The sequence below is a fragment of the Pyxicephalus adspersus genome, chromosome 9 (assembly GCF_032062135.1).
Source record: "Pyxicephalus adspersus chromosome 9, UCB_Pads_2.0, whole genome shotgun sequence".
Classification (NCBI taxonomy): domain Eukaryota; kingdom Metazoa; phylum Chordata; class Amphibia; order Anura; family Pyxicephalidae; genus Pyxicephalus; species Pyxicephalus adspersus.
Genome location: NC_092866.1, coordinates 10,303,579 through 10,328,433, shown reverse-complemented (window position 1 = coordinate 10,328,433; position 24,855 = coordinate 10,303,579). Strand labels below are relative to the sequence as shown.

At 38.4% G+C, this 24,855-nt stretch overlaps 1 protein-coding gene across 3 annotated transcripts in view; it reads left to right on the top strand.

Moving 5' to 3' along the window:
• Positions 1–24,855, top strand: part of AP1G1 (adaptor related protein complex 1 subunit gamma 1) — a 36,819-nt gene that overhangs the window by 10,532 nt on the left and 1,432 nt on the right. For 2 of the 3 annotated variants that reach the window (XM_072422543.1, XM_072422544.1), the window contains exons 2-21: positions 7,527–7,730; positions 8,807–8,931; positions 10,514–10,655; positions 11,720–11,816; positions 11,909–11,985; positions 16,285–16,380; positions 16,487–16,567; positions 17,774–17,872; positions 19,138–19,193; positions 19,271–19,384; positions 19,968–20,108; positions 20,210–20,264; positions 20,746–20,868; positions 21,415–21,504; positions 21,579–21,706; positions 22,088–22,192; positions 22,274–22,415; positions 23,239–23,365; positions 23,902–23,988; positions 24,638–24,801. In XM_072422543.1, the coding sequence (XP_072278644.1) occupies positions 7,530–7,730; positions 8,807–8,931; positions 10,514–10,655; positions 11,720–11,816; positions 11,909–11,985; positions 16,285–16,380; positions 16,487–16,567; positions 17,774–17,872; positions 19,138–19,193; positions 19,271–19,384; positions 19,968–20,108; positions 20,210–20,264; positions 20,746–20,868; positions 21,415–21,504; positions 21,579–21,706; positions 22,088–22,192; positions 22,274–22,415; positions 23,239–23,365; positions 23,902–23,988; positions 24,638–24,801 (2,250 nt within the window). In that variant the 5' untranslated portion in view covers positions 7,527–7,529. The remainder of the gene's footprint in view (positions 1–7,526; positions 7,731–8,806; positions 8,932–10,513; positions 10,656–11,719; positions 11,817–11,908; positions 11,986–16,284; positions 16,381–16,486; positions 16,568–17,773; positions 17,873–19,137; positions 19,194–19,270; positions 19,385–19,967; positions 20,109–20,209; positions 20,265–20,745; positions 20,869–21,414; positions 21,505–21,578; positions 21,707–22,087; positions 22,193–22,273; positions 22,416–23,238; positions 23,366–23,901; positions 23,989–24,637; positions 24,802–24,855) is intronic. The other variant, XM_072422545.1, reaches the window with a different exon arrangement.

Below are 24,855 nucleotides of genomic sequence, written 5' to 3'. Positions count from 1 at the left end.
TACTACACAAGTCTGCAATAAATAATAAAGGACACAAAAAGTATAATACACATGGCACTGGTACGTTGACAATATTTGTTTAGCTCAAAGTTTTAAGCTTTTTTTTTTTGTCTTATTTCTGGCGTTTTTGTTCAATTTTATCTTGCTGTTTCATGGTATAGTAAGATTTTTTTTTTATTTCGGAATGATTGCTCATCATGTATGTGGCAATAGGACTAATACGGTAGACATATTTCAATGGTAAGAGTTATGCAGGCAATAGGGCAGGAGAAAGGTAGGGCTTTCATAACTTTACAGATGATGCGTAAGATAAAGGTGATCAGCCAGTATATTAGAAGAGCCCAATGGCAGCAGTAAGAGGAGAGAAACAAATTAAACAAATTTAAGTTTGGCGTGACCCTCGTATTTCTCGTGTTTACCAATATGCTTTTGTGTAACAGTAAGATTTGAGATTGAAGATACTTGGTTTGTTTGCTGACCCTCAAAAAATGCCAATTTTCTGCCTGTTGGATCAGGGTTCTCCTAACTTTCAGTCCGTTGATGAAGCCATGGTTGTCACAATCTTCATTACATTGGGGATAGCAGAGATTAGTAGTTTACACAAGATAATTTTTTTGTAATCTTGCAGGAAGTGACAAGGATGCTTCAAAAGTCAATCTGGATCTCCTAATATTTTCTGCACTAGATGTATTATCATTTCTAGTAAAACCTAAAGCAGAACTCTTAGCTTAGGCTTTAGGTTATTTCTGATGTATAAACATATCTTACCCCCCTGCTCAGGTAAAATATACTTATTCTACTGTAGTACTTTAAAATCAATACTTCTTTGTCTGCTAAACAATAAAGCTTCCTGTGGACTTCAGCTTCGCTCTGCATATGAAAACTGCAGGTTTTCCCCTCTCCCTTTGGCCATTTACAAAATTGCCGTACTGTGTGTCAAATATATTTAACTGGCTGTCCCTCAAAGGGGCTCACAATCTAATGTCCCTACTGTAGTCATAAGTCATTATTACAGTCTAAGGTCAATTTTTTGGGGGGGAGCCAAATAACCTAACTGCATGTTTTCTTTGGAATGTGGGAGGAAACCGGAGTACCTGCAAACTCCATGCAGATAGTGTCCTAGACGATATTCGAACCTGGGACCCAGCGCTGCAAAGTCCTAACCTTTGAGCCACCATGCTACTCAAAATAATTCATAGAAAGATACTTCCCACATGACTGTTGCCATAAAAATATTTTTTTTTGTCTGTATTTCCTTGGATGACCAAGCTTGTCTGTCAGCTTTGGTTCCTGCAACTGAAATCATCCTCCCAGCATTTTATGAGCCTATACATGTGTGTTTTATAGAACGGTGGGGAAATTACTTTTTATGCAGCAATGTTTACGCCTGTAGTAGTTAGGCCAGAAAGGACTACTAGCTAGAACTAGGAGTCAAAAGTATATTTGCCTATTTCTCCACATTAGATCAAAACTGACATTTTACCCCTTGCAGTGGAATAGCTAGGAAGTTGCTGTAGTAATTTTTGAACTGTCCTAGAGATCAGCAATGTTTTACAGTCTTCCTGGCTCTAAAAGTGTTGCATATAAAGGGAAAATCTTTACAAATTATCTCCACCTGCCCTTTAAGGTACCGGGCCTGCAATAAATCCATCCTCCTTTGCATTGTGCTTGCAGTTTTGTCGGAGATGTGATTTCGGTGCATTTGGTGAGGGTTGTGGATGTAGCGTTGAAGATGAGCCAAGCTGCCTGGTCCAGTTAATGGAGATGATGCAATATTGCTTGGAGGGCTAGGAAAGGTTGTATAGACATTTGGACTTGGAAATAAAGTGCTAGGATCAGCAGGCTTCTAAAGTTTAAGGATTACTGCATGCAAATAGCATGACACAGCCCGATGTACTGCCAGTTAGCTATTAAAGCCATGCCAGATGAGTGATTTTTATAGTGGAAATCTTTCTCTTTCTTCCTTCAATGATATCTAGCGGACTGCAGTACAGCCATATGCAGCTACCAATCATTTGTATGACCCCATCATTAGATAAGCTGGGTAACCACTACGGCCTAAGATTTAGGGTGTACTTTTGGATAAAACTGCAGGACTGTTTTATCTTTATTCTAGCTGACATTTCACACAGGCCGATGCACAAGGAAACTATAGGGGGGGGGGGGAGATGTAAAGGCAGTATTCATGCAAACATACTGGAATCTTAAGCCTTAGACCTCACAGAGTTAAATAATCTGAAGAGGAATGTGTGCAATACTGAATAGCTGGAACATGGAGGTGCTAACACTTTATTAGAAGGCAGGGTGGGTTTTATTGTATGTCTGGTTAGTTAATGGTGAGGCCAGTGCTTATTTGTGCAGTCTGGTCGCAGCCATTATTTTTATTATTAAACAGGATTTGCTCCTACTTTCTGCTCATTTAAAAGAGCACTCAAAACCCATTTTTTCAAACTTGCCTACCCGGCTTCTTCTGTCATTTGAAACCATCACTACTTCCCACCACTACATATCTCCCATCCTCTTGTGTGTGAAATTCCTCCACCTACTAGATTGTAAGCTCTTCGGGGCAGGGTCCTCTCCTCCTGTATCACTGTCTGTATTAGTCTGTCATTTGCAATCCCTATTTAATGTACAGCGCTGCGTAATATGTTGGCGCTATATAAATCCCGTTTAATAATAATAATAATATAGCGCCAACATATTATGCAGCGCTGAACATTAAATGGGAGTTGCGAATGAGACAGGTACAGACAGTGACACAGGAGGTGGGGAGCAACCTGCCCTGAAGAGCTTACAATCTAGGAGGTGGGGGAAATATTACACAATTAGGTTTTGTCACGGTCACCCTTTCTATATTGTTGCTGTGAATCGTAAAGTCATTACACGCCTTTTTCTATCTTATTCACTCTCCATCTCTCCCCTCCCCACCTTTTTGTGTATGTTAGAAAAAAAAATGCTATTTACCGCTGGTTTATGTACCATGAAACTCAGAAATCTGTACACGTTGACAACACAGTACCTTCTCTGCATTGAAATGGTGTTGTCAGCCTTGCTTGCTGGCCTATAGATCTCCACTAATCTCTATCTGTCCCTCCTTTCATGCATAATAGTCCCCAATAAACTTTCCAGCAAAACAAAAGTGCTTCTTTGAACCTGAAAATCCTGCATTCACAATGTTGATGTAAAATGGCTCTTGGGAGATGTAGTTCTAGAGGTGCATTTTACCTTGAAACAGTAAGAAAAAACATAACTTTAGGTCATGCTGGTGCAATGTTAAGAATGACAGAAACGGAGATATCTGCCAGTCCATGAATCCATTGTGATCTTCCATGGCTGACTTTGTGTGGTGTTTTACATGGGGTGAATCTTTCTATCCATTTCTCCATAGAAAAGGGGAATCGTTCATGTTGCACAAAGTTGGTATATGTGATATTAAACATTTTGCTTTTTTGGAAGTATGAATTGTTACCTTACCCCATTTGGTACAATTAGGTAAAGTCTTGCTTCTGCTCTTTTCTTCACCTCCTATTTTAGCAGGCTGTATGGAGGTTATTTATCATTTGCCTTTCAATGTCTCTGCACAGTTAAAAAGTAAAGTAATTTTGTGATGCAGAAAAGGTAGAAGGGAGATTATATTCGGCTCTCCCAGTTCTCATGAATTTATTGTAATTTGAAGGGCTCATGTTTTATTCTTTCTCTTGTTCTCTGTACCTTCATGCACTTTGCCTGTTACTCTTGCAACCTTAGAAAGTAAGGCTGCTGAAAAGTAGGTGTACCAGGCAGTTTGACATATCTATATGTTTTTTTGCGACCTAGGATTGGGCTTTATCACTCACTACATGCTTTTCTCTGTGGCCCAGCTTTCAGGGTGCACGGTGATCAAAAGCTTCAACCTTTACTGCCCTACTACCTCCCAACCCTCAGTCCAGTGAGTGATTTGGAGTTGGCTCAGGATGGAGGAACTGTGGTGGTAGTGTTGCATTTTGCAGTTATAGCAAGGCATAAATGAACAGCATTGCTGGTCCCAGAGAAGACGGTTTGATGAAACGCATATCTCAGAACGTGTGTTGTCTGCACCATTGGCTAATCAATATGCTTGATTTGTTGGATTTGTAATCACAGAATATCTGTTGCTATTTGTAGATAAAGAAGGTTCAGGACCATCTTTATTTTTCGTGTACTGTTCATTTCACTTGTCCCAAGAATGCACCAGGAAGTAAAAGGAGATCACTTTAAGGTAAAGGCAAATCCCCTGTTGCCAGAGCAGGTTTTCCAGTTCCTCTTCCGGGACAGTGTTTCCCGTCGCATTTGAATCTTCCTATTAGAGATACTGACCCTAAAGAGAAGCTAAGGGGTTATAATATAAATTCTAAAATTTAAAAAGGTTTTGCAGCATCTACTAGGTAAGTATTGCAAAAGCAAGATCTTCAAGTCTAGATTGATTGTGTCACATAGCTGGGTTGTGCCATTTATAAAAGGGAGTGGTGTTTCGCTGACAGGACATTGATCTATTATTTGAGATAGTATGTAGGTGACATATTAATGGACCTGTATTCCTCTTCTTGTATTTCCTCTCTCTGGGCACACCACTAGATTATAAGATGGAGTTCCTTTGGCTTTCCTCCCACTGATGCTAATTAGTTTGTAGGAAGCATATAGAAGGCTATCTGAATAGGGGATAAATATATATATATATATATATATATATATATATATATATATATATATATATATAATCTTATTGTGGCACATGTGAAATGCCAAGCTCTAACATTACAGTCTCAGATCTGTATAGATTTTAGTAGAAGCTGCTGAAGTAGTAGAGGCTGGCCGACTCCATGACAAGGTTATAAAGTCACATTCCAGGCGCTGATCCATGGAGTGAAGGCATGCAGGTTTCTGTTAAAAGATTACTCCGTGGCTGATTAGTTGTATTGGTATAGTCCACTCCAGAGCTTTTGTAATAGGCACTGACATTCCTTGGATTATTTAAGGGTATAATAAGCAGCATGTGAGGCATATTTAGCAGGTTCTTTATGTGATCGTTGTCAAAGGTCAGTTTTTGTTTTTTTATAAGCTGCACTTGAGTAAATATATTTTAATTAAGATATCTGAAAATATATAAAATACAGCCAGTATAGGCATCTAAACTGGTCTCCATGTTGGCTTCCTGAATTCATCAGGACTCAGGAAATAAGGTAAGTTAGCTAGGCATGGTAGTATTTTTAATAACGTGAAAACTTTACATGGAGGGGTGGGTAAGAGGAGAAGTAGATGGGGATCAGCTAATGTACGCCTTCTCCAAAATCTGAACGAGCAGAAATTGGTCCTAAAAATCCATCTTTGGGGTCTAGTGATTTTTTTCCAACCCGATCCATTAAGGTTTGCAATTCTTCAGTTTGCTTTTGGTTGGTTTATTTCATAAACAAATAAGTGACTTATGATTGAGGGGGTAAAATGGGCCAGTTTAAGGCCAGTCCTGTGTTCCTGTCTGTTTTGTTTAAGGAAAGCTTGCTCTAGGTTTGGGAATATGTATTGCTTTAGAGTCTCAGAGCAAAGGTGTCCATACCCCAATATTCTTTATTTCAGAACCTGACATAAACAGCAGTGATCCACAGAACAGGCAGTATTAGACCCAGAATTATTTTTAAGCCGGGTGGGTAGAAATTAAAGTAAGTGGCAGCCCCTGTATTGTGATCCAACTCAAAAACAGCCGGGTGGTTACTGAAAAGTACCGGGTGGTGAGCCCAGCTAAAAGGGGCTGGGGAGAACACTGAATGAGGTAACATTTCAATTTTTACACGCTTCAATTTCATAGCAGTAAGCAAGCCTTGAGGATCCAAATTTAGTTCCCGCTGTCAAGTGTAAAACTGTGTTTGTGATCATCGGGACCGTCCTGCTTATTTGCTCAGGTCTGATCACATTACACAGCAGTGATGGTACAGAAGCTGATGACTTTCTCAGCCAGTGACTTAAATATACATGATTGTTTTTGTGAGGACTCAGCCCTCATTATTTCCTTCTGTGCATGTTCTTCACAATACAGTACAGGTCGCTGACCCGCTGGATCGGATGGCGGGTCAGTGAATTTGAAAGCTCTTGCATAGATAGGATTTCACAAGGCTGTGTGGGATTAAAATGTTGCCTTTTGTTGTGATGCATCTCTATTTTTTTTTTTTTAAAGTGGAGCTAAATTAAAACCAGGTAGGTCATTTTTGCAAAAAGGAACAGGCAATGTCCCAGAAGAAGGAAGAAGATGGTGGCATCCTGCATTGGAACAAGTAAATATATCAGGGTTTAGTTCCAATTCAAACATTTTTTGAAGGATAATTTCTTTATAATGAAGGAATTCATGATAAAAAAATACTTAAATGGACACATGAAATGATAAAATACATATAAGGAATCTGTCTCGTCTTCAAAAGGATTTGTGTTTCCTTTAGTTCAAATACATTTGCCGCTATCCCCCACAGTCCTTTCTAGAAAGTTAAGAGACCTGACATTTCTCTGCTGCAAAGGTTTCTTCTTCATCCTCACCTTGTGAATGGATTGTGAAGGAGAAACTGATCGCTGATGAGCTCATCTCTCTGGAACTCTGTCCTACTATCTTTATATCCTTGCACTGCAACACACTTGATTGATCTCTTGCATGGCTTGTTTATGATTCCTTATCAGGCTCATCATGGCTTTTTAGTAGACCACAGAAAGATATGGACCAGTTGCTCAAAGAAAGCATTCGGGTAAAGAAGGAACTTGCATTGCACAGTTGCGTTATTCTACTTGGTATATAAACATATGTTACACTAGCAACAACTTGCCAGTGACAAGATCGCTAAGAAGGGCAGAGAAACGTATCTATTTCTATGGTATGCTACCTTGGTGGCTGGTCTCACGAGGGAGATTCTGCTGGTTTTCCACAAACAAGACAGCATTGTTTTAGAAAACCAGCAAATGGATTACTAACCTTTCTAGCAATGTGACGTTGGCCTTAATCATCATCTATTTTCAGAAGAGCTGGAAGAATTTGGTTCTCATTCTTCTAAATGTCAAACAGAAAATTAGGAGCTGTGTGGGTACTCTTTAAAATCTTCTAGCGGTCGGTATTCAAAATGGACAAACACAACTCCCATAGATTCTCAGAGATCCAAACATGAACCTGTTATTGGGTAGACTGTGTAACACAACATTTTGCAATGAACAGGCATCAGAGCTTCAGGAAGCTGTGTGAAATTTGGCAGTTTGTTGTATACAGTAGCCTACTTCGCCGGAAGTCAGGAAAGACTGTATTCTGGTATGTGATGGACAGGCCAATGTTGGGTTGAGTAGGTGTATTTGTATGCATATTTTCAAATAAATCTTATGTGCTTATGTTCAGCTCTGTATTCATCTGAAAGAGTCTGCTTATTCCCTTAACTTAAGCAGCCTCAGTTTTTTGATGTCCAGTTGGTGGTGGGGTTGTTGCAGTTTTCAGATATTTTACTTTTGTATGCTGCATGTTTACTTATCTGCATCTTTCTCTTTTACAGAGGATGCCGGCCCCTATCAGACTGCGGGAGCTGATCCGCACCATCCGGACAGCGCGCACACAGGCCGAAGAACGAGAGATGATCCAGAAAGAGTGCGCAGCCATCCGCTCATCGTTCCGTGAGGAAGATAACACATATCGCTGCCGCAATGTGGCTAAGCTGCTGTATATGCACATGCTAGGATACCCTGCTCACTTTGGGCAGGTATGTGCCATCTGACCTTAGAGCAGACTTCATCAGTGCTGTTTATAATGGATTGTGATTGCCTTTAACACTTGTATTGCAGAACTCCTTTATTTTCCATTTGTTGTGTGCTTTAACAGTTAGGTCAGTCATTGCAATGAAGATTTAGGGCAGGCCACCATCAGAAATGTATCGGTCCCATATTGGGTAAACTTACTCAGCTCCCTTCCGCATCTGAAAGTAACAGCAAAAGTTTGTTTTTTTTTGGATCGGGGCCTGGTACAGAATAAAACCCCAATGGTGGCCCTTATTTAGGGTGAATAGGAGAATAGATCCTATATTGGTTTTAGTTTCTTCTGTCTGAAATTAGTTGTCTGCAGCAGCAAAAATTCAGAGCTAGTAGTAGACCTCTAAAAAATGTTCTGTTGGTAAAAATTACCACCCAAGCCATTTAGGTAACAGGCAAATTGACACAAAGCAGCACAAAAACCCTTTGCAAGATGTAAAAATGTACTATAAATTGCATCATTATGTATATTCATTTGTGCTTCATACAAAACAATTATGAGTTTTCCATGTGATTGTCTTGATTTTACAGAGAGGACCTGCATTATGTGTTGGCTAGTCAGGCAAAATAATTTTTTCTTTTTTTTTTTTTTTTTTTTTTTGCTACTTGATGACAGCTTTGATTTTTTGGTATTTGGTGATGTGAGACAATTTTGAACAGACAGTGAATTGTTCTGTGTTGGAATAAATTTGCAGTCGGTGAGGTCGGAAATTTCAATTTATATACACTTGTTCTAGATCATTGAAAGATCAGTATGACAGCAGCTGATCTCCAGGCAGATATCAAACACACATATTAATAGAGTTTGTAATACCAAATACATCATCATCATTATAAATAATATAAATATTTATTAAAAATTGTGTAACATCCTGATTTTGACCTTTGATTAGTCTCCTAAAGGGCCCTGTAAGCTGAGCTCACTACGGTAGAGTGTCACTTGCTTCTTAGAATACTAAAAGAAAATAACCCAGACCTTTAGGCAGAAGTACAAAAGCAGCTTTCTGACTTGAATTTTTTTTCTTTGCAGCTGGAGTGCCTAAAACTAATTGCCTCTCAGAAATTTACAGACAAGAGGATTGGCTATCTTGGTGCAATGCTTCTGTTGGATGAGAGACAAGATGTCCACCTGCTGATGACAAACTGCATTAAGAAGTAAGGATTATGGGAATAAAACTGTTATTACTACAAAGACTACACCTAGACTGTATTTTTTAAACAGGGTATCTGACATTACCTTAAACATTTTCTGGTCGGGGAACAATTAATGCCATTGAAACGTGTACTTGGAATGTTTGATGGAATGTCTGATTCCCTGTTTTATAAATGGAGCCCTAGTGTTTAAAGCCTAACTATCTTCATGAAGTGTGCAGGTTCTTCCTGTGTTTACATTGGTTTCCTCCACATTCCAAAAACATGCAGTTAGGTTAATTGGCTTCCCCCCAATTTGACCCTAGACTTTAAAAAAAATTAACGTACATTAAGACATTAATATATGACTATGGTAGGGACATTAGATTGTTAGCCCCTTCGAGGGACAGCTAGTGACATGGCTGGACTTTTTAAAGCGCTGCATATTATGTCTGCGCTATATAAAAACTGTGTAAAAATAACTCCAGTCATAGCTTGGAAGTTGAAGGGTTAGGTGAGTGGTAATTAAATGACATGTCTAACAGGCCACAGAATATATGGCCAAGATGGAGTGGAAGTTTTAACTGATGAGGACCTTTGCAATCACAGCACAATCAAGATTTATTTTTTTGTGTGTGTAAAAAATGTAATATCAAGATGAAATTGGAAACAAATTTATCATTGCATCAATATAATTTGGAATTATTCATTTATAAAATTAATTATTATGTGTCTGATACATGTGCAATAAAAACAAATGTTATCCACAACTTCTCATGCATTTGTTGGCACATAGGGAATAAAGTGAAGAAGATATAATTTTTATTTAATTATCATTCATTACACTTAATTTTTTTTTAATAAGGTCAGGGAAACCCTCTTCTATGCTAGTCTGCAACAATAGGTCATTTATATTTGTGGTATTTACTATCAGCAACAATAGACTAATTATGCAGTGTTCTGCTACTGCAAGAGTATGAAGGTTAGAAATAATCAACCTCACCCTGCCTAAAGTTTTTATGGTGACAGCAAAGGATGATGAAATGACCTGTGCTTCCCTTGGCATAGAATTGTGTTTCCTTTGTGATTCAGGAGATTTGTGATCTCAGGAGATCATAGTTTAGCAAGCCCAGGATCCCATCAATTCTAATTCATGGATTCCTGCTAGACCAGGGCTGATAGCCAGCAGTCTAAACACTTCAGCTGGTTGCCCTTGGTGTGCAGCCTTCTGTGCTAAGATCTTCTATGAGTATCAGTGGGTCACTTTTTAAACGTTTTCTTTGACGCAAAAAAGCATAATGGGGAATTAGTTGTGCAGGGCTCAGTATCCATAAAAAGCATTTGTGCAGAATCCCTCTTTATTATAGCATTCTGCCACATGTGTTTGCTCTGTGTGAAACAATATATCATTAGGTCAAATGAGTGTTTGTTTTGTTTTTTTTCCCCTTTTCATTTCATTATTAATTATTCATTCATAGACTGATTGTGGAGGAAATGGATAATTTTAGAGATAGGTCTTTTTTTTTTTTTTTTTAGTTTACTTCACCAGTGCATTGTATGGAATTGTGTTAGTTTTGTACTGATGTGTGCGACCTCTTTCCCCTAGTGACCTGAATCATAGCACTCAGTATGTTCAGGGCCTGGCCCTATGTACGCTGGGATGCATGGGATCCGCAGAGATGTGTAGAGACTTGGCAGGAGAGGTGGAAAAACTACTTAAAACTTCTAATTCCTATCTTCGGAAAAAGGTAAGCCTCTTTGTATAGCTGCAAAAGTTATGAGACAAGTTCTGAGGGACTGCCATTAAAGATTACTTAAAGTATACCTGTCATGAGATATGAAGGCTGCCATTTCTTTTCTCGTAGCATGTATACTTGTAAATAGATTCTGTTTTTGTTCTGATTGGATCCTTTGAGAGAACAACCTCCTCACTCTCATCCATACTTTCACTGTGTTCTGTTTCTGTCTCTGAGCCGGGGGTCAAACCATGTGATAGAGCAAGTCCAGTGATAGACAACAAACATGGTAAAATGTCTATGAGATAAAACCTATAGGGAGAGGCTTCACAAACATTATACATACATTCTCAACGAAAGCAGGTGAATGGGGTACATCAAACCTTTAAATACAGGAAGGCTGTGAATTAGGTTCAGAAAGACAAAATATTTAGTGTGAAGTTGAAACTTGGAAAAGACATACAGCAGATCCAGTGGATCCATCAATAATGAGTTATTTTTTTTAAATATCTGGAACAAACTTTGTTCATTCCTCTGACAAAAATGTTTTAAAAGTTTTAAAGAGACACTGAGCACTTAGCCTTTTTTGCTGCATGTATTTTATGTCTTCGTCCTTCTTTTATGTGATGGTGTTCATGTCTAAGGACTTTATTCTAAAAGAAAAAAAAGTTGAATTGTTCCAATAGATGAAAGCTACAGGTAATTTCTGAGGATAGCAACCTAACAGCAGTTATGAGTATAAATGGGCACAGGACTTTCTTTGAGTCAAGGGGAAGTCCAGTCTATTTAAGCTATGCAGAAATAATATTTTAATTGTTTTATGTCTTCATGTACTGTAAAGGGAAGTAGGTCATATTTTTCCTTTGTGCATCAATGTCGGCTCACTGCTGTTAACCCACAGTCAGGGAAAATTGGATTCCTCCAAAGCCAGATTTAATTTTGATTTATTGTATCATTCAGATAGGTAAAAAAAATTATCAAGCATTTTGTTAGTCACTTTAGAAGGTATCCTTCTTTTTTCCTGTTTTGTAGTTCATATTGTAATGATAACCCTTTAATTGTCTGTGTTTGCCCAGGCTGCACTGTGTGCTGTTCATGTCATCCGAAAGGTCCCAGAACTTATGGAAATGTTTTTACCTGCAACAAAGAACCTGCTTAACGAGAAAAACCACGGTAAGTTTGATATTCTTTTCTGTCTCAATATATTAAGAGCCTCCCCATTTGTTGTTATAAAGGGTTTTCTCAAAATCCTCCTCTGTTTGCAGGTGTGCTGCACACATCCGTCGTGCTACTGACAGAGATGTGTGAGCGGAGCCCAGACATGCTGACGCATTTTAGAAAGGTAGTAATGGCGCAATTTCTCCCATTTCTGCATCCTTTCACTCATTTCCCTGTAAAAGAGTTTCTTATTGCTTGTTGTTTTGTACTTCATGCTGTGCACACATTTCTTAATTGGAAGATTTTGTCAGTTTCTATCGACCATAGAGACTGATGTTGTTGTCCTTTGAGATCCATTCTGTTTTTTGCATGATAGGGCCACCCTCACTGCTTGCAGTACCCAGAGTAAACCTCACTTTTGATGGGGATGTATAAAAAAAAAAAGTGAGGTGTGCATGTTTCATAGGATAAATGTAACTGATTGCAGGAATCATTACCTTACACACATTGACTGCTTCTTTTACATGATATTCTTCAGATGCTGAATGCTGAATTTTCATTGGTTGTTTTGCTTTATTATTACCCACTTCTCTTTCTGATTTCTTACAAAGGGTGTTTGATCACTGATTCACAGCCACTGCCAATTCATTTTTATTGGTGGGAAGCCAAAGCACTAATCTGAGGTCCTGCCATAAGTATCTTCTTTTCCCGGGTACACCTCTCGGACAGACATGGGTAGTTTAAATAAATAACAGACTTCACACAGTCTTACAGTGGAACTTAAACCTGAAATTAGGGAAAACTGCTAAACACACAGATAAAAATCTTATATGAAAACTGTGTTATCTGCCAAAATGTTGCATTTCCATCCATTCGATCTTGAGATTTGCACAACTCCATCACACAGTGACCTGCTTTATTTTCTTTTGCAGGAAAATACTTCTAGGTCTTGGCCTTTCCTTAGCCTGAAACTAGTAACATAGTAGCACTTCATTACACTTGAGTGGCTAGAGAAGAGTGCTGATTCATTTATAAGTATTACTATTATAAGTATTACTCTATTAAAGATAAAACTTTAGTAAGACTTAAGCTACGTACACACTTCCAATTATTATCGTTGGTAAACGAACGATCCTGTACGATATCTGCGAACGATCGTATAGCACCGATCCTGTACATACAGATAACGACACGATCGTTCGCAGATATTGTACACACGATAGATGCGATCGTTTGAACGATACAGGAAGTGAGCGAACGTTCGTTCACCGCGCATGCTCAGACCATGGACGATCAATGAACGACCGTACACACGATAGATGGTCAACGATCGTCATCCGATCCGCCGGTCCGGTCGTTCATTTCCAACGACTATCCTCGTTCGTCGGCGTCGTTGGTTACTTTTTTTACGAACGATTTTTGCCCAATCGATCGCTCGTCGTTCATTTCCAACGATAAAAATTGGAAGTGTGTACGCAGCTTTAGAGCTTTATATCATTGAACAGCCTCTCTTGTTCCTGGTATTTTTTTTTTTAAAGACATGTCTGTATAACCTAAATAGAATAAAGAGAAAATGCATGCCTATAGATTCTTACATCAGGTTCTAACACCTGCTTGTTTTCTTCTGTGTATTTTTCATAATGTATAGAAAACATAGCTGCAAATAGTATTGGATCCTGTTACTGTTGCGTTTGTGCTGTTGCCTGTGCAAACCTTGTTTGGCTTTCCTCTGATCAAGAACATGCGTTTAGCATACGTGTCCTTAGGCCTTTGTTTATTAAGCAGCCAGGTATTAATTGTTAAATCAACTTGATTGAAAAATAAAAGGTTCACACTAAAGACACTGTATCACATACTATTATATGACATATAAGCAATGCTTACCACAGCCTGAACCTAGCAAGCTGCAGCACAAAGACATTTATCAAATAATAAAAAAAAGCTGTGTTTCTTTCACTACTAGAGTGTGCTGATATTCAACAGAGATGTATTGTAACTTCTGACTAGACTTTATCTGTCAGGGTCAGTGGGAATGATTACAAAAGAAAACCAAACTAATTTGTTGAAGCAGATGTACAGTTTGTATTTCATGCACACGCATGTTACATTTCTCTTAAATCCTGCATAGGTTTTCCCCGACAGAAAAACAAGTCAAAGTGCTGCAAATTTTTTGCAGTGTTGTGAGCCCCGGATGTAAAGCAGTGTTAGGTAGACATTATGTGACATATAAGCAGTGCTTACTTTGTTCTGACCAGCCATATGCAGCATTCGGTAGGCACAAGACATGTATGCAGTCCTCCTTTTAGTATCAACACTGTTCTGATAAGCTAAGGGCAACATTAGGTAGACATTTGATGACATGTGCAAATCACTTTATTGCACAGGGCTTCCCATGTACTGATAAGCCCTAGGTAGGAATTGTCTAACATATATGCAGGCCCCCTTATTGGAGCAGCACTGAATGTTATGAATGACCATAGGCAGTGTTAGGTAGACCAGGTATGACATTTTTCAGTCCTTATTGAAACAACGCTCATCAGCTATAGGCCTATAGGCAGCATTGGGTAGACATTGTATGACATGTATGCAGTTCTCCTTACTGGAGCAGTGAGTCCCATGTTCTGATCAGCAATCCTAACACCTGCTTCCTGTCTTTTCCTTTCTGTCTGCTTGGGATCCTGCTGTATATTAGAATGAGAAGGTAAGAAACACTAGTTTTCCTGTTCTAAACATTGCTGTGCAATTGTTACAAGGGCAATATTCATTTCCTGATGTGCTGTTTATAGTTTATTATTTTTAAGACCTCATTTATACCTGAAAACATTAGGCTGAGCACATTTAATAAATCCCAGATCATAAAACCAATATCGTGGCTTTGCACAAAGGTCTCATATTTTTAATTGATTAGAGATTAAGCTTTTTCTTGGATCAATTGTTGGGGATATAGAGACCACTTGGGGTTTGTTTCCAGCTCTCAGGAGGGATGATACTAAGCAAAAATGGAGGTTTTGCTCTACCCTAAGACAATGGATCTATATTTTCTTAGGTTCTTTTTAGTTCTATTCTTCAGCTTAAGTCAGCAACAACCTCAAGTTTGACATTTTTTGCCTTAAAGCAGACTTTTTATAATTTTCCTAGTCTGCACAAATGAAACAGTAATATTTTTCACAAAGGTTCCATGAGTCCTTAAGCTCCAGTCAAGTAACTTGGTCTATGCCTAGGTTCTTGTTGACAATCGTTCATGCCAAATCCATATTTTCTATTAAACACAGCAATACTGAAACTGGTTTAATTACAAAATTCATCATTTGACCTGCTTTGCCTGGAAGCCAAATGCATTTCAGTAGGACCTACTGCCAGGCCTGAAGAAATGCAACAAAGTCAAACACATTTGGCTGCTTTTAGGTTCTCTCTGCTCCCAGTCTGCTCCTCTGTCATTCCAAGTTTCTCCATGTTGATGTGTAATGCAGTCACATCATTTACCCCGCCTTTAGTCACTAGACTCTTTTAGAATGCCAAAACCAGATCACCACATGTGTAGTCCTAAAAGTAAGTAATTTAGGCACAAATTGTTGGATTGGAAGTTTACACCATACCGAGAAGTTTGACTTTTTTAGTAGTCCATTGTGATTCAAAGGGGAGTCAAGGGTGTTGTAATTGAGGGTTGTTTTTTGAAAAGGGTTATTTTGTTTTTAATGAGACAGTGGACATAATTTAAAACATCTTCAACATTTGTTCCAAAAAAAACATTTAATTGTGTTATTCAAAAAATGAATTGGAAAAGGACACTACTGTATTTTTTTTCCTTAAGCTTTTTTTTCACCATAGACTTTATCAGTGACAATTCTACTAATTCCTACAGGCATGGCTTTTAGTCTTTGTCTGGGGACACTGATGTTTATTGCTAGCTGCAGCATCTTCAAAAGCCTATAGCTTACAGGAACTGGTCACAGTGATTTATGGCCCGATATTTTGGGTGAAGATGAATGAAACCTCACTGACCTAGAATTTACTAAACGTCAGCCATGGTAATTTGATTGTTGATCACCAGTTGAGCTTTCCTTGCTAGATTGATGGGCCAAAGATATTAGTTCTCTTGACAATGTTGTTGTGTACAGTGACCCAAGATTGATCATTGTGCTTGGAGTAAACAGCCTGGACCTTCTTTTTCCTTTGCATTGCCAACTTTTTCATATTTCTCTCATTGGAGTTAGGATTAATAGATTTGAGAAGAACAAGAAGCATAAAATTTTAAAATTGAACCAAACTGCATTAAAAGTAGGTGTAGAGGTTTTAAAAATCTGTTAATGGGAAGCATTCTGTGTATTGGGAATTCTAAAACCTGATGTATTGCTAGTATAGATTTTTTTTTTTTTATAATAAAATGCATTAAAAGTATATTATATATGCTAATAAAAACCTAATAAAAAAATTGTAAAACCTATAAGTTTCCTAAACAATGTTCTGTCTTCTTTTACTACAGCTTGTTCCTCAGCTAGTTCGTATTCTCAAAAATCTAATCATGTCCGGCTATTCTCCAGAACATGATGTGTCTGGAATCAGCGACCCCTTTTTGCAGGCAAGTATTGAACACGTTTACAGCTGTTGCTGCCTTTGTGGACTAAACATCTGTGGTTTGGCCAGTCACAATGGGAGAATCGGAGTAATTAGTTTTGTTTTACCAGGTGAGGATATTAAGACTACTCCGAATCCTCGGCAGAAATGACGATGACTCAAGTGAAGCCATGAATGATATTTTGGCACAGGTGGGTAATAATTTGTTAAATATAAATGGTCAAAAGTAGCAGCTTTTTTTTACCCCCAAAAATATACACAGTATGTTTATTTCCAGTATGGTTTTTCATTATTTGGTTAGTGTTCTGTGCATCATTGTCAGTTATGTGCTGAAAGTCATGCTGCTATGGTAGCCAAAATAATAATGCATCGTACAATAAACTGCCCTTTTCATTTAGGCTGTATTGTTATTAATTTTGATATAAATATATACATCCAGTTCATTTAAAATGTCAAAACTTGATCATTTGGTTTTTCTGGATTAGTCCTAAACATTCTTTTGGAAAAGAGAACATCATTGGAGAAGTTTAGTCTTTTGTCGAACGTTCTGTAGTTTCAGGCGCTTTGACAGCATTGGATCTAAATCCAGTCTATACTTACCTGTCCCAATTCTGTCATGGATGCCACCATTTACTTCTTACTTTTCTTCCTCATTCTGATCTTTAGTCATCTTGATTGGCTGGGCTGCTGTTACTACTATGCTAGAGTTCACTCATTCCTGGCAGCCACAGGGGAATCCCGGATGTGTTCCGTATCCCTGCAACCAAACACTGAGCTGTAAATGCAGTTTTGGCAGTAAAGGAGAAATCAGGCAGGTGAGTTGTTTTTATTGTGGAAGGGACATTCCCCGTCCATTTCTGCAATGAAACACTGCCTGATGACAAATTTTTAAAGTGGAACTTTATTTATTAAGAGGGTCATCCTATCCAGGTTTAGTGGCATAGATTTATCATCAGGGAGAAACCCACAGTTAAGGCAAGAGATAGAATGGTTCATGTCCTGGGCAGGACTTCATATTTCAGCTGTATACATTTAGATTGACAATGTCACTACCTGAGTAGTCTCATCACTCACACAGGTATTTCAGTACCTGTGTTGCAGGTGGAGGATGCTTTATGTTAAATTTCTAGTCTCTGCATTTAACAATGAGCTTAACAAGTTGTATTCAGGTATAAGAAAATATTTATTAGACGTATTTGTGGGGCTGTTCAAAAATACTGTTCAGCTGTTTCCATCTTTCTATGTGAAAGTACTCAACAGCATGCAGCTGCAATCCTGTTTTGAGGTTGTTCAGTGGTAAATAAAACTTTATAGTAAACTGAATTAGTTGTACTGATCAAGAAATGTGAGATGCTTAAAGTATCTAATCATACTGCATCACTTTTTCTCTCTCCCAGGTTGCTACAAACACAGAGACCAGCAAAAACGTTGGCAACGCCATCCTGTATGAAACAGTCTTAACCATCATGGACATAAAGTCAGAAAGTGGCCTACGGGTGTGTATTTTCGAAAGCAGACTGCCGGTGACCTCTGTCTCTGTTCTTCCTCAGGGCTCATGTTTTCCGTTCTGATTTGTTTCCTGTTTCCTTTCTACCACCTCGTTTTCCCTATTATCTTGCTTTGAATCTCACGCAATGTTTATTTTATCAGCCATTAATGCCATTTGTTTCATTTACTGATGGACTTAAAGCTTAGCACAGATTATTGAGGTCCTGAAGTTAATTATTTATTTTTTATTAATACAATCATTAATACCTGAATTAGAAAGGGCCATTGTCTTTTGCTGTATACAGAGGAGTCTACACTGGTAGTGGCAATGGCAAAAAATGATCTATTGTGCAGTATTGATGTGCTAATAAAGTGACAGTTGAGCTCATTAGTGTGCTCCTTCTCCTTTTCATTTTCCATTAACCTGTTGGGGAGAAGGACAAGACCTGTGTCACTGCAGCAAATTAAAATCAGATCTGCTCCTCTGCTAATTAGAGATGTGCGGTATGACCACTCTTTTTAAGTCTCCCGACTGGGTGAACTCGAATACTATTACTTTGACAAACTTTGTGTGTACATCTGTCTATTTAGCTGTTTTCCTGGAGATTGGCCTTGAAGCAAATCTCAGGTGTTGGATCTCTACCTGTGAGCTGATTTCTTCTAAAACTCCAAGCATTCTTCCTATAGATATAGATCCAGGGGACACTCTCCTATCAGATGGCTTCTGATGTCCTTACTCTCTCCTCTCTTGTTCCAGTGTTTCTCAACCTTTGAGAACCTCAACCTCAACATGGGGGAACCCCTAAAAAAATTTTTCAAAGAACCCCCTACTATAATTACAATATCCACAACTCACTTTACATTGGTTTGATGATCTGTAAGAGGAATGCCTTGCTGACTAAAAAGATCATTTATGTCAGTTAAATTGAAGTTTTCGAGGAACCACTAGCAACCCCGGGATTAACCCTGGTTGACAAACACTGGGTTAGACTGTACTAAGCGATGAAAGTTCTATTAGTCTACACCACTGACTCTTTTTTGCCACATTTGGCGGTGCTGTGCTTTTGTAATTTAAAGACCGATTTTGGTATTTATTTTTGGCTTAAGCAACTCCTAATGCTGTAAAAATCGGGAACATGTAATTTTTGGCGTTTTTATTCTCAGCAGGGTTCTTTTCTCAAGCAATAGAATAGCATCTTCATTCCCATGCTTTGTGTCTACTTTTTTAGTTAGCCTCACTTTGTGTATTATTTTCTCTCTTTTCCTTTAACAGGTTCTAGCTATTAATATCCTGGGACGGTTTTTATTAAATAATGATAAGAATATTAGGTAAGCACGTTATAGGTCTAGATGATATTATGTCATTTGTATCTGCACTTCTTATAACAGACCTGTCATTTCTTCAGATATGTGGCTTTGACGTCCCTACTCAAAACTGTACAGACCGACCACAATGCAGTACAGAGGCACCGCAGCACGATTGTGGACTGTCTAAAGGATTTGGATGTATCAATTAAGAGGTAAATAGTAACATAGTGGTGTCTCTTTTTATTAACAGCTATTTTTTAAAAGCGACACTGTCACATTGTTGTGTTAGGGTGACGTGGCAATGTGGCGTACTTCAATATTTATGCTCCTATGGTCAGCTACCCAGTGTTCCATTAGAGCTCTTGCTCCCTTTTCTCATTATGTGGCAGTGGTTGGGCCTGAATGGCCAGTTGCCAAAATGGGGGTGTTGGTATATCTTGTGACATCAAAGGTGTGCAGATTTAGAAACTTTATTTGAAACTGCATGGAAATTTGAGACATGCAGGGGCCCGAGGATTGTTGCTTGATGATTGTTGAGTGATCCATCGGCTGACTCACTGTGCTGACGTTCAATAACCTGACAGCATCCTCCGGGTCTTAGAAAAGTGTGAATGGTCAAACCAACTAGAAGTGGTGTTTCTCTTTTCAGTAAGAATTAAACCACATGCTTATATGGTAATATCAGTGGAGTTCCCAATCATTTGTACAAAAAGTTCTGGAAGGGGGCAGAATTAAGCACCATATTTTTTAGACTTTCTCTCGCTCACAGTGTCCATTAAACCCTTCTCATTCTAGGAGAGCTATGGAGCTGAGTTTTGCACTGGTGAATGGCAACAACATCCGGGGCATGATGAAGGAGTTGCTTTACTTCTTGGATTCTTGTGAACCAGAATTTAAAGCTGACTGTGCCTCGGGCATCTTCTTAGCAGCTGAAAAGTAAGTTGATTATTTTAGTACCAAAGCAGTGCCATTGCAAAGCTGCAGAGAGTAATGTGCATGTCTTAAACTCACATTAAAAAATTATTTTTTGTTCTCAGGTACGCACCTTCAAAGCGATGGCACATAGACACAATAATGAGAGTCCTTACTACGGTAAGTATCTGGTCATTCACCTTTCTTAAAGCTTTTTAACATGGGGAACCCTTATAAATAGACAAAAGATTATTGGTGTTACTTAAACTGACCTGAGAGGGAAAAGATACTTATTGTTCAAGGAACCCCTAGCAACCTCTGGAGGAACCCTGGTTGGGAAACACTGACTTAGAGAGTTTTGTATTTATGGTTTGAACTATTTAGAAGTTCAGATCCAGCTGTTCACATACCTTGACCCATTCATAAGAGCTGGTATGCAACTCGTTCTTGTATTTTTCTTGTTTTTTTAAACTTTTGGAGTCCTAGAGGAAAGTCTAATGTACCTTTCTACTAAAAGTGGTAATTGCTAAAAAAAAATATGTATTTTATATTTGGTTACTAAATGTCTTGAATTGGTGAACAGTACTATGTTTCTTTCTTCTGCAGTCTGTAACGATTAATTTTTTGACTTTCCTCATGTCTCGTGTGTTTTATTTTTTAGGCTGGAAGCTACGTACGGGACGATGCTGTTCCTAATCTCATTCAGTTGATCACTAATAGCTCAGAAATGCATGAATATACTGTACAGAAGCTCTACAAGGCCCTTCTAGATGACATCTCCCAGGTAAACAATGGTTATCCCAAACTTAACTAATAAATACTTGAACTTAAGATTCAACATGTTAATTTTAAAGTGTATGTAAACTATTTTTATTATGTTTGGTACAGCACCTACTACAGCCTTGTAATTACATAAGAGTGGTCATCCACTGCACTCCTTCAGTCTGCCTAATATGTCTTTGAGATGTTTCAGCTTTTGTGACAGGTTGATGGTGCATCTGCTAATTGTGAAGCATTCGTTTAGGTTTATCAACCTGTAACACGTAGTGATGTTACTATGTGTCTCTAAAAAATAAATTTTGCATTTTACCAAAAAAAAAAAAAACTGAATACAATGAGGCATTTTTGCAAAGGTAATGAACTATCCACCCCAATCAATATCTGTTGATTCATTTGATAATACTATTTATACATGTAGAGTTCGAGAGTCCACATGGTGATGCTATTCTCCATTATTTCATATGTCCACATGGTGGTGCTGCTGTCCTGCAATTGTATATGCCATATTGTTAAACTGGTAAAAAAAAGTAATGAAATTGTTGTCCCGCAGCAACCGCTAGTCCAGGTAGCTTCCTGGTGCATTGGCGAATATGGAGACCTGCTAATATCTGGCCAGTGTGAAGAAGAGGAGCCTATTCAGGTATGATTGTGTAACAAAGCAAGGGTGGAAGTTGCCAATCATAACAATACCTAATGAATTTTATCTATATCTAGGTCACAGAAGATGAGGTTTTGGATATTCTAGAAAGTGTTCTGATTTCCAACATGTCAACATCTGTTACACGAGGCTTTGCACTGACGGCCATCATGAAAAACTCAACTAGGTTCAGTAACACTGTCAAGTAAGTACCAGCGTACAGCGAGAGGAAAAGGTGCTTTGCTTTAAGAATGAAGTCAAGTGTTTTGGGGAAATAAAGTAGAACTAGTCTCCCATTAAAAAAGTGTTGCAGCACATAATTTTAAATTTACATGCTTCTCTTAATCCCATTGTAAGGTAAAACAATACTTGTTGATTCTGCAAGTAAACTAATATAAGTAAACCACAACTTTCATAGTTCAGATTCTCTGAAAGAGCTCAGATACATCAGCAGCTAGGGAAATCTATTGTTTATATCACAGGTAATCTGATCACATGACAATTGTAAATCTAGTAAAGACTAACCTATATTTCAAATCCTAATTTTCATGAATTTCTTTGCCTGACTGTTTGTGTTTTTCTGCAGCCGTATAAAGAAGGTTGTTTCAGTCTATGGAAGCAGCATTGATGTGGAGCTGCAACAAAGGGCTGTGGAATATAACGCTTTGTTCAAGAAATATGACCACATGAGGTAAGGTGTACACCAGACTGTAGTCTAGATAGTGTCTGTCACAGCTGTCTGTGAAACTGAGCTCTGCCCTTTATTTTATAGGCCGGCACTATTAGAAAGGATGCCTATAATGGAGAAGACAATAAGCAATGGACCAACAGACATAGCTCAAACAAATGGCGAGGCAGAACCTGGAATAATAGACACTAAACCAGTCCCTCCCACTCAGCAGCCAGCCAGCCAGGTAAATGGGGTTGAAATAGCAGGCAGAAGGTTAAAGCCAACCCGTCATGCTCATAATACACTATTACACAGACATCAAATATTCAAGAGATCTGTTCAGGTAGCTTTTTAACCCTGAAAATGTATTTTGGATCATAGGGATCTTTGTACTGAGGAATGTTTGTTGCTTGGGAGGGGAGTCATTTTTGTAGTATGAGGGGCGTGGAGGGTTGGACGCAAGTTTTTCTGATAGGTAAAGGATGTTGGTGGTGGGGTAAACCTAATGGGGTGAGGAGGTGACTGTTATGTTGTGTGTCATAAAGATCCGAAGGTTTTTGATATGTTACAACTTAATTATTGGAAAACACTGCCCTAGATCAAAAAGCAGTAGATTTACCAGGGGCTAGAATTTAATTTTAAAGTAGCCCTCTAGCCTTCTGTCAGATTTTTATTCCGGACTTTGTTCCTATATAATTGAATAATTTACCACCAGACCTGACGTTGTATCAGAGAGAGACTCCTTTTATGTGAACCTAAGTTATAGTAAATCCTTACTAGGTGTTTTTTTCCTTCCCCTCTCTATCGAACTAAAATAATAAATACAGGCAGAATTTTCTACAAATGTTGTATTTTTTTTAGCTTACATAACCTAATAATCTTAGTACTTTATTGATTCTGATTTTTGACATATTTAATCAAAGGTAACACATTGATCCGCACTGGTTATCTACAGCCAGTTAAAGACACAGCTGGTGGTAATATATATGTCTGCTTGCTGAGTCATCCACACTCATCAAGTTTTTGTTTTGGTCACTTAATATATCTGTTTCTCTTTTTCTGAATAGGCAAATGACTTATTAGACCTGTTAGGTGGGAATGATATTCAGCTGGTCATACCTACTGCACCACCTCCAAAGCAGTCCACCGTGGGAGGAGAGCTACTAGATTTACTTGGAGACCTGAACCTTGGAGGTTAGTAAATGGCTTAAAAGAAACCTATATTGGTTTATTAGCCAGAGAAAGGTTGTACAGAAAGTAAAACTGGTTATCGGGTATTGTATTGCTGTTATAGTATTTAGAATGGAGTAAAACAAGTCATTTTTAAAGGTTTAGAAGGGAGTGTTGAATGGTTAGAACCCCTTCCCTTTGTTTTTGTGGCCTTATCAGAGAAACAAAAGGTAATCCCTATATATTGTATGCACGTGCATCATCACTAAGTTTCTGCTATGCAAGTATTTTGTGACCCCTGGGTAAGCCAGCCAGCAGTGTGCTGTACATGGCTTTCTGTGATTCCGAACCTCCATAAATAAAATAAGAAATAGCCACTGAAATTCATGTGCTACTGTCAGGATATCTCTGCAGTGTCATTGTTTACTTTAAAAACATATACTTTGAAAAATACATTTAGGATATCTTTTATGATTGGGTGTGTATGCCAGGTACATGTAATTTTATTTTTGATCTTTAGCAGATGTGTTTTTTATTTTTTTTAATCTTTGTCTATGCAGCTCCACCAGCACCTGTCCCACAGATGTCTGCACCCCCACTTTTGCTGGACGGCCTTTCTGTGCAGCCTTTATTTAATGATATTTCAGGTTGGTTTTCTTTTTTCTGTCATGAAGATATTAAAGATACCCCGTTGGCTATTCAGATTTAGGTTCTCTGTGTGAGAAGAGGTAGTATACTGACCTTCTCACTTTCCAGTCTGTGTCTCTTACCTGCCCTTCATTTCAAGGCTTGCCTTTGGAATCTAACACTTGTGGAAGGTTTGTAGTGCATGAGGACAGAATCACCTTTTCCTACGCAGCCCTGTTTATGTTGGATCACTGTATCCCCAGGGATTATAATTATTAGGAATGAACTGGATGGTTGGAAGTTCTTTCCCCCTTCACATCTCTGGTCATCTGTGTCACCCACTTCATTTTGTGACTGTCATCTTATGTCACTTGGCTGTCATCTTATGTCACTTCAGGACTTGGCTGTGATGTCATGTTCAGATGTGATAACCATACCATGAGATGGAGACAGACATCTAAGATTTAACGAAGTGTCAGAATCTAAAGTGTCTGGAGTAGGCAGTGGCACTGAAATAAAGGAGAGATAGGAGACATGGGCCACCACAGATGTGAATTTACTAACGGTGGACTTGTAGAGAACTTTTAATCTAGATATTTGTAAATTGATGGGGTCACTAAAAAAGGAAATTGGAGGAGCAAATTAAGAATCTTATGTTTTATCTTTTAGCAGGTATCCCGCCCATCATTGCTTACAATAAGAACGGCCTAAAAATAGACTTCAGCTTTGAAAGGTCCAGCACTAATGCTAGCGTAACTGTGATTACAACTCAGGCGTTTAACAGCACAGACAGCGAGATGACAGACTACGTGTTCCAGGCAGCAGTACCAAAGGTATAGTATGCTAGAAAAAGGCCATCATTAACAACCAGCCTTCCAGATAATAAA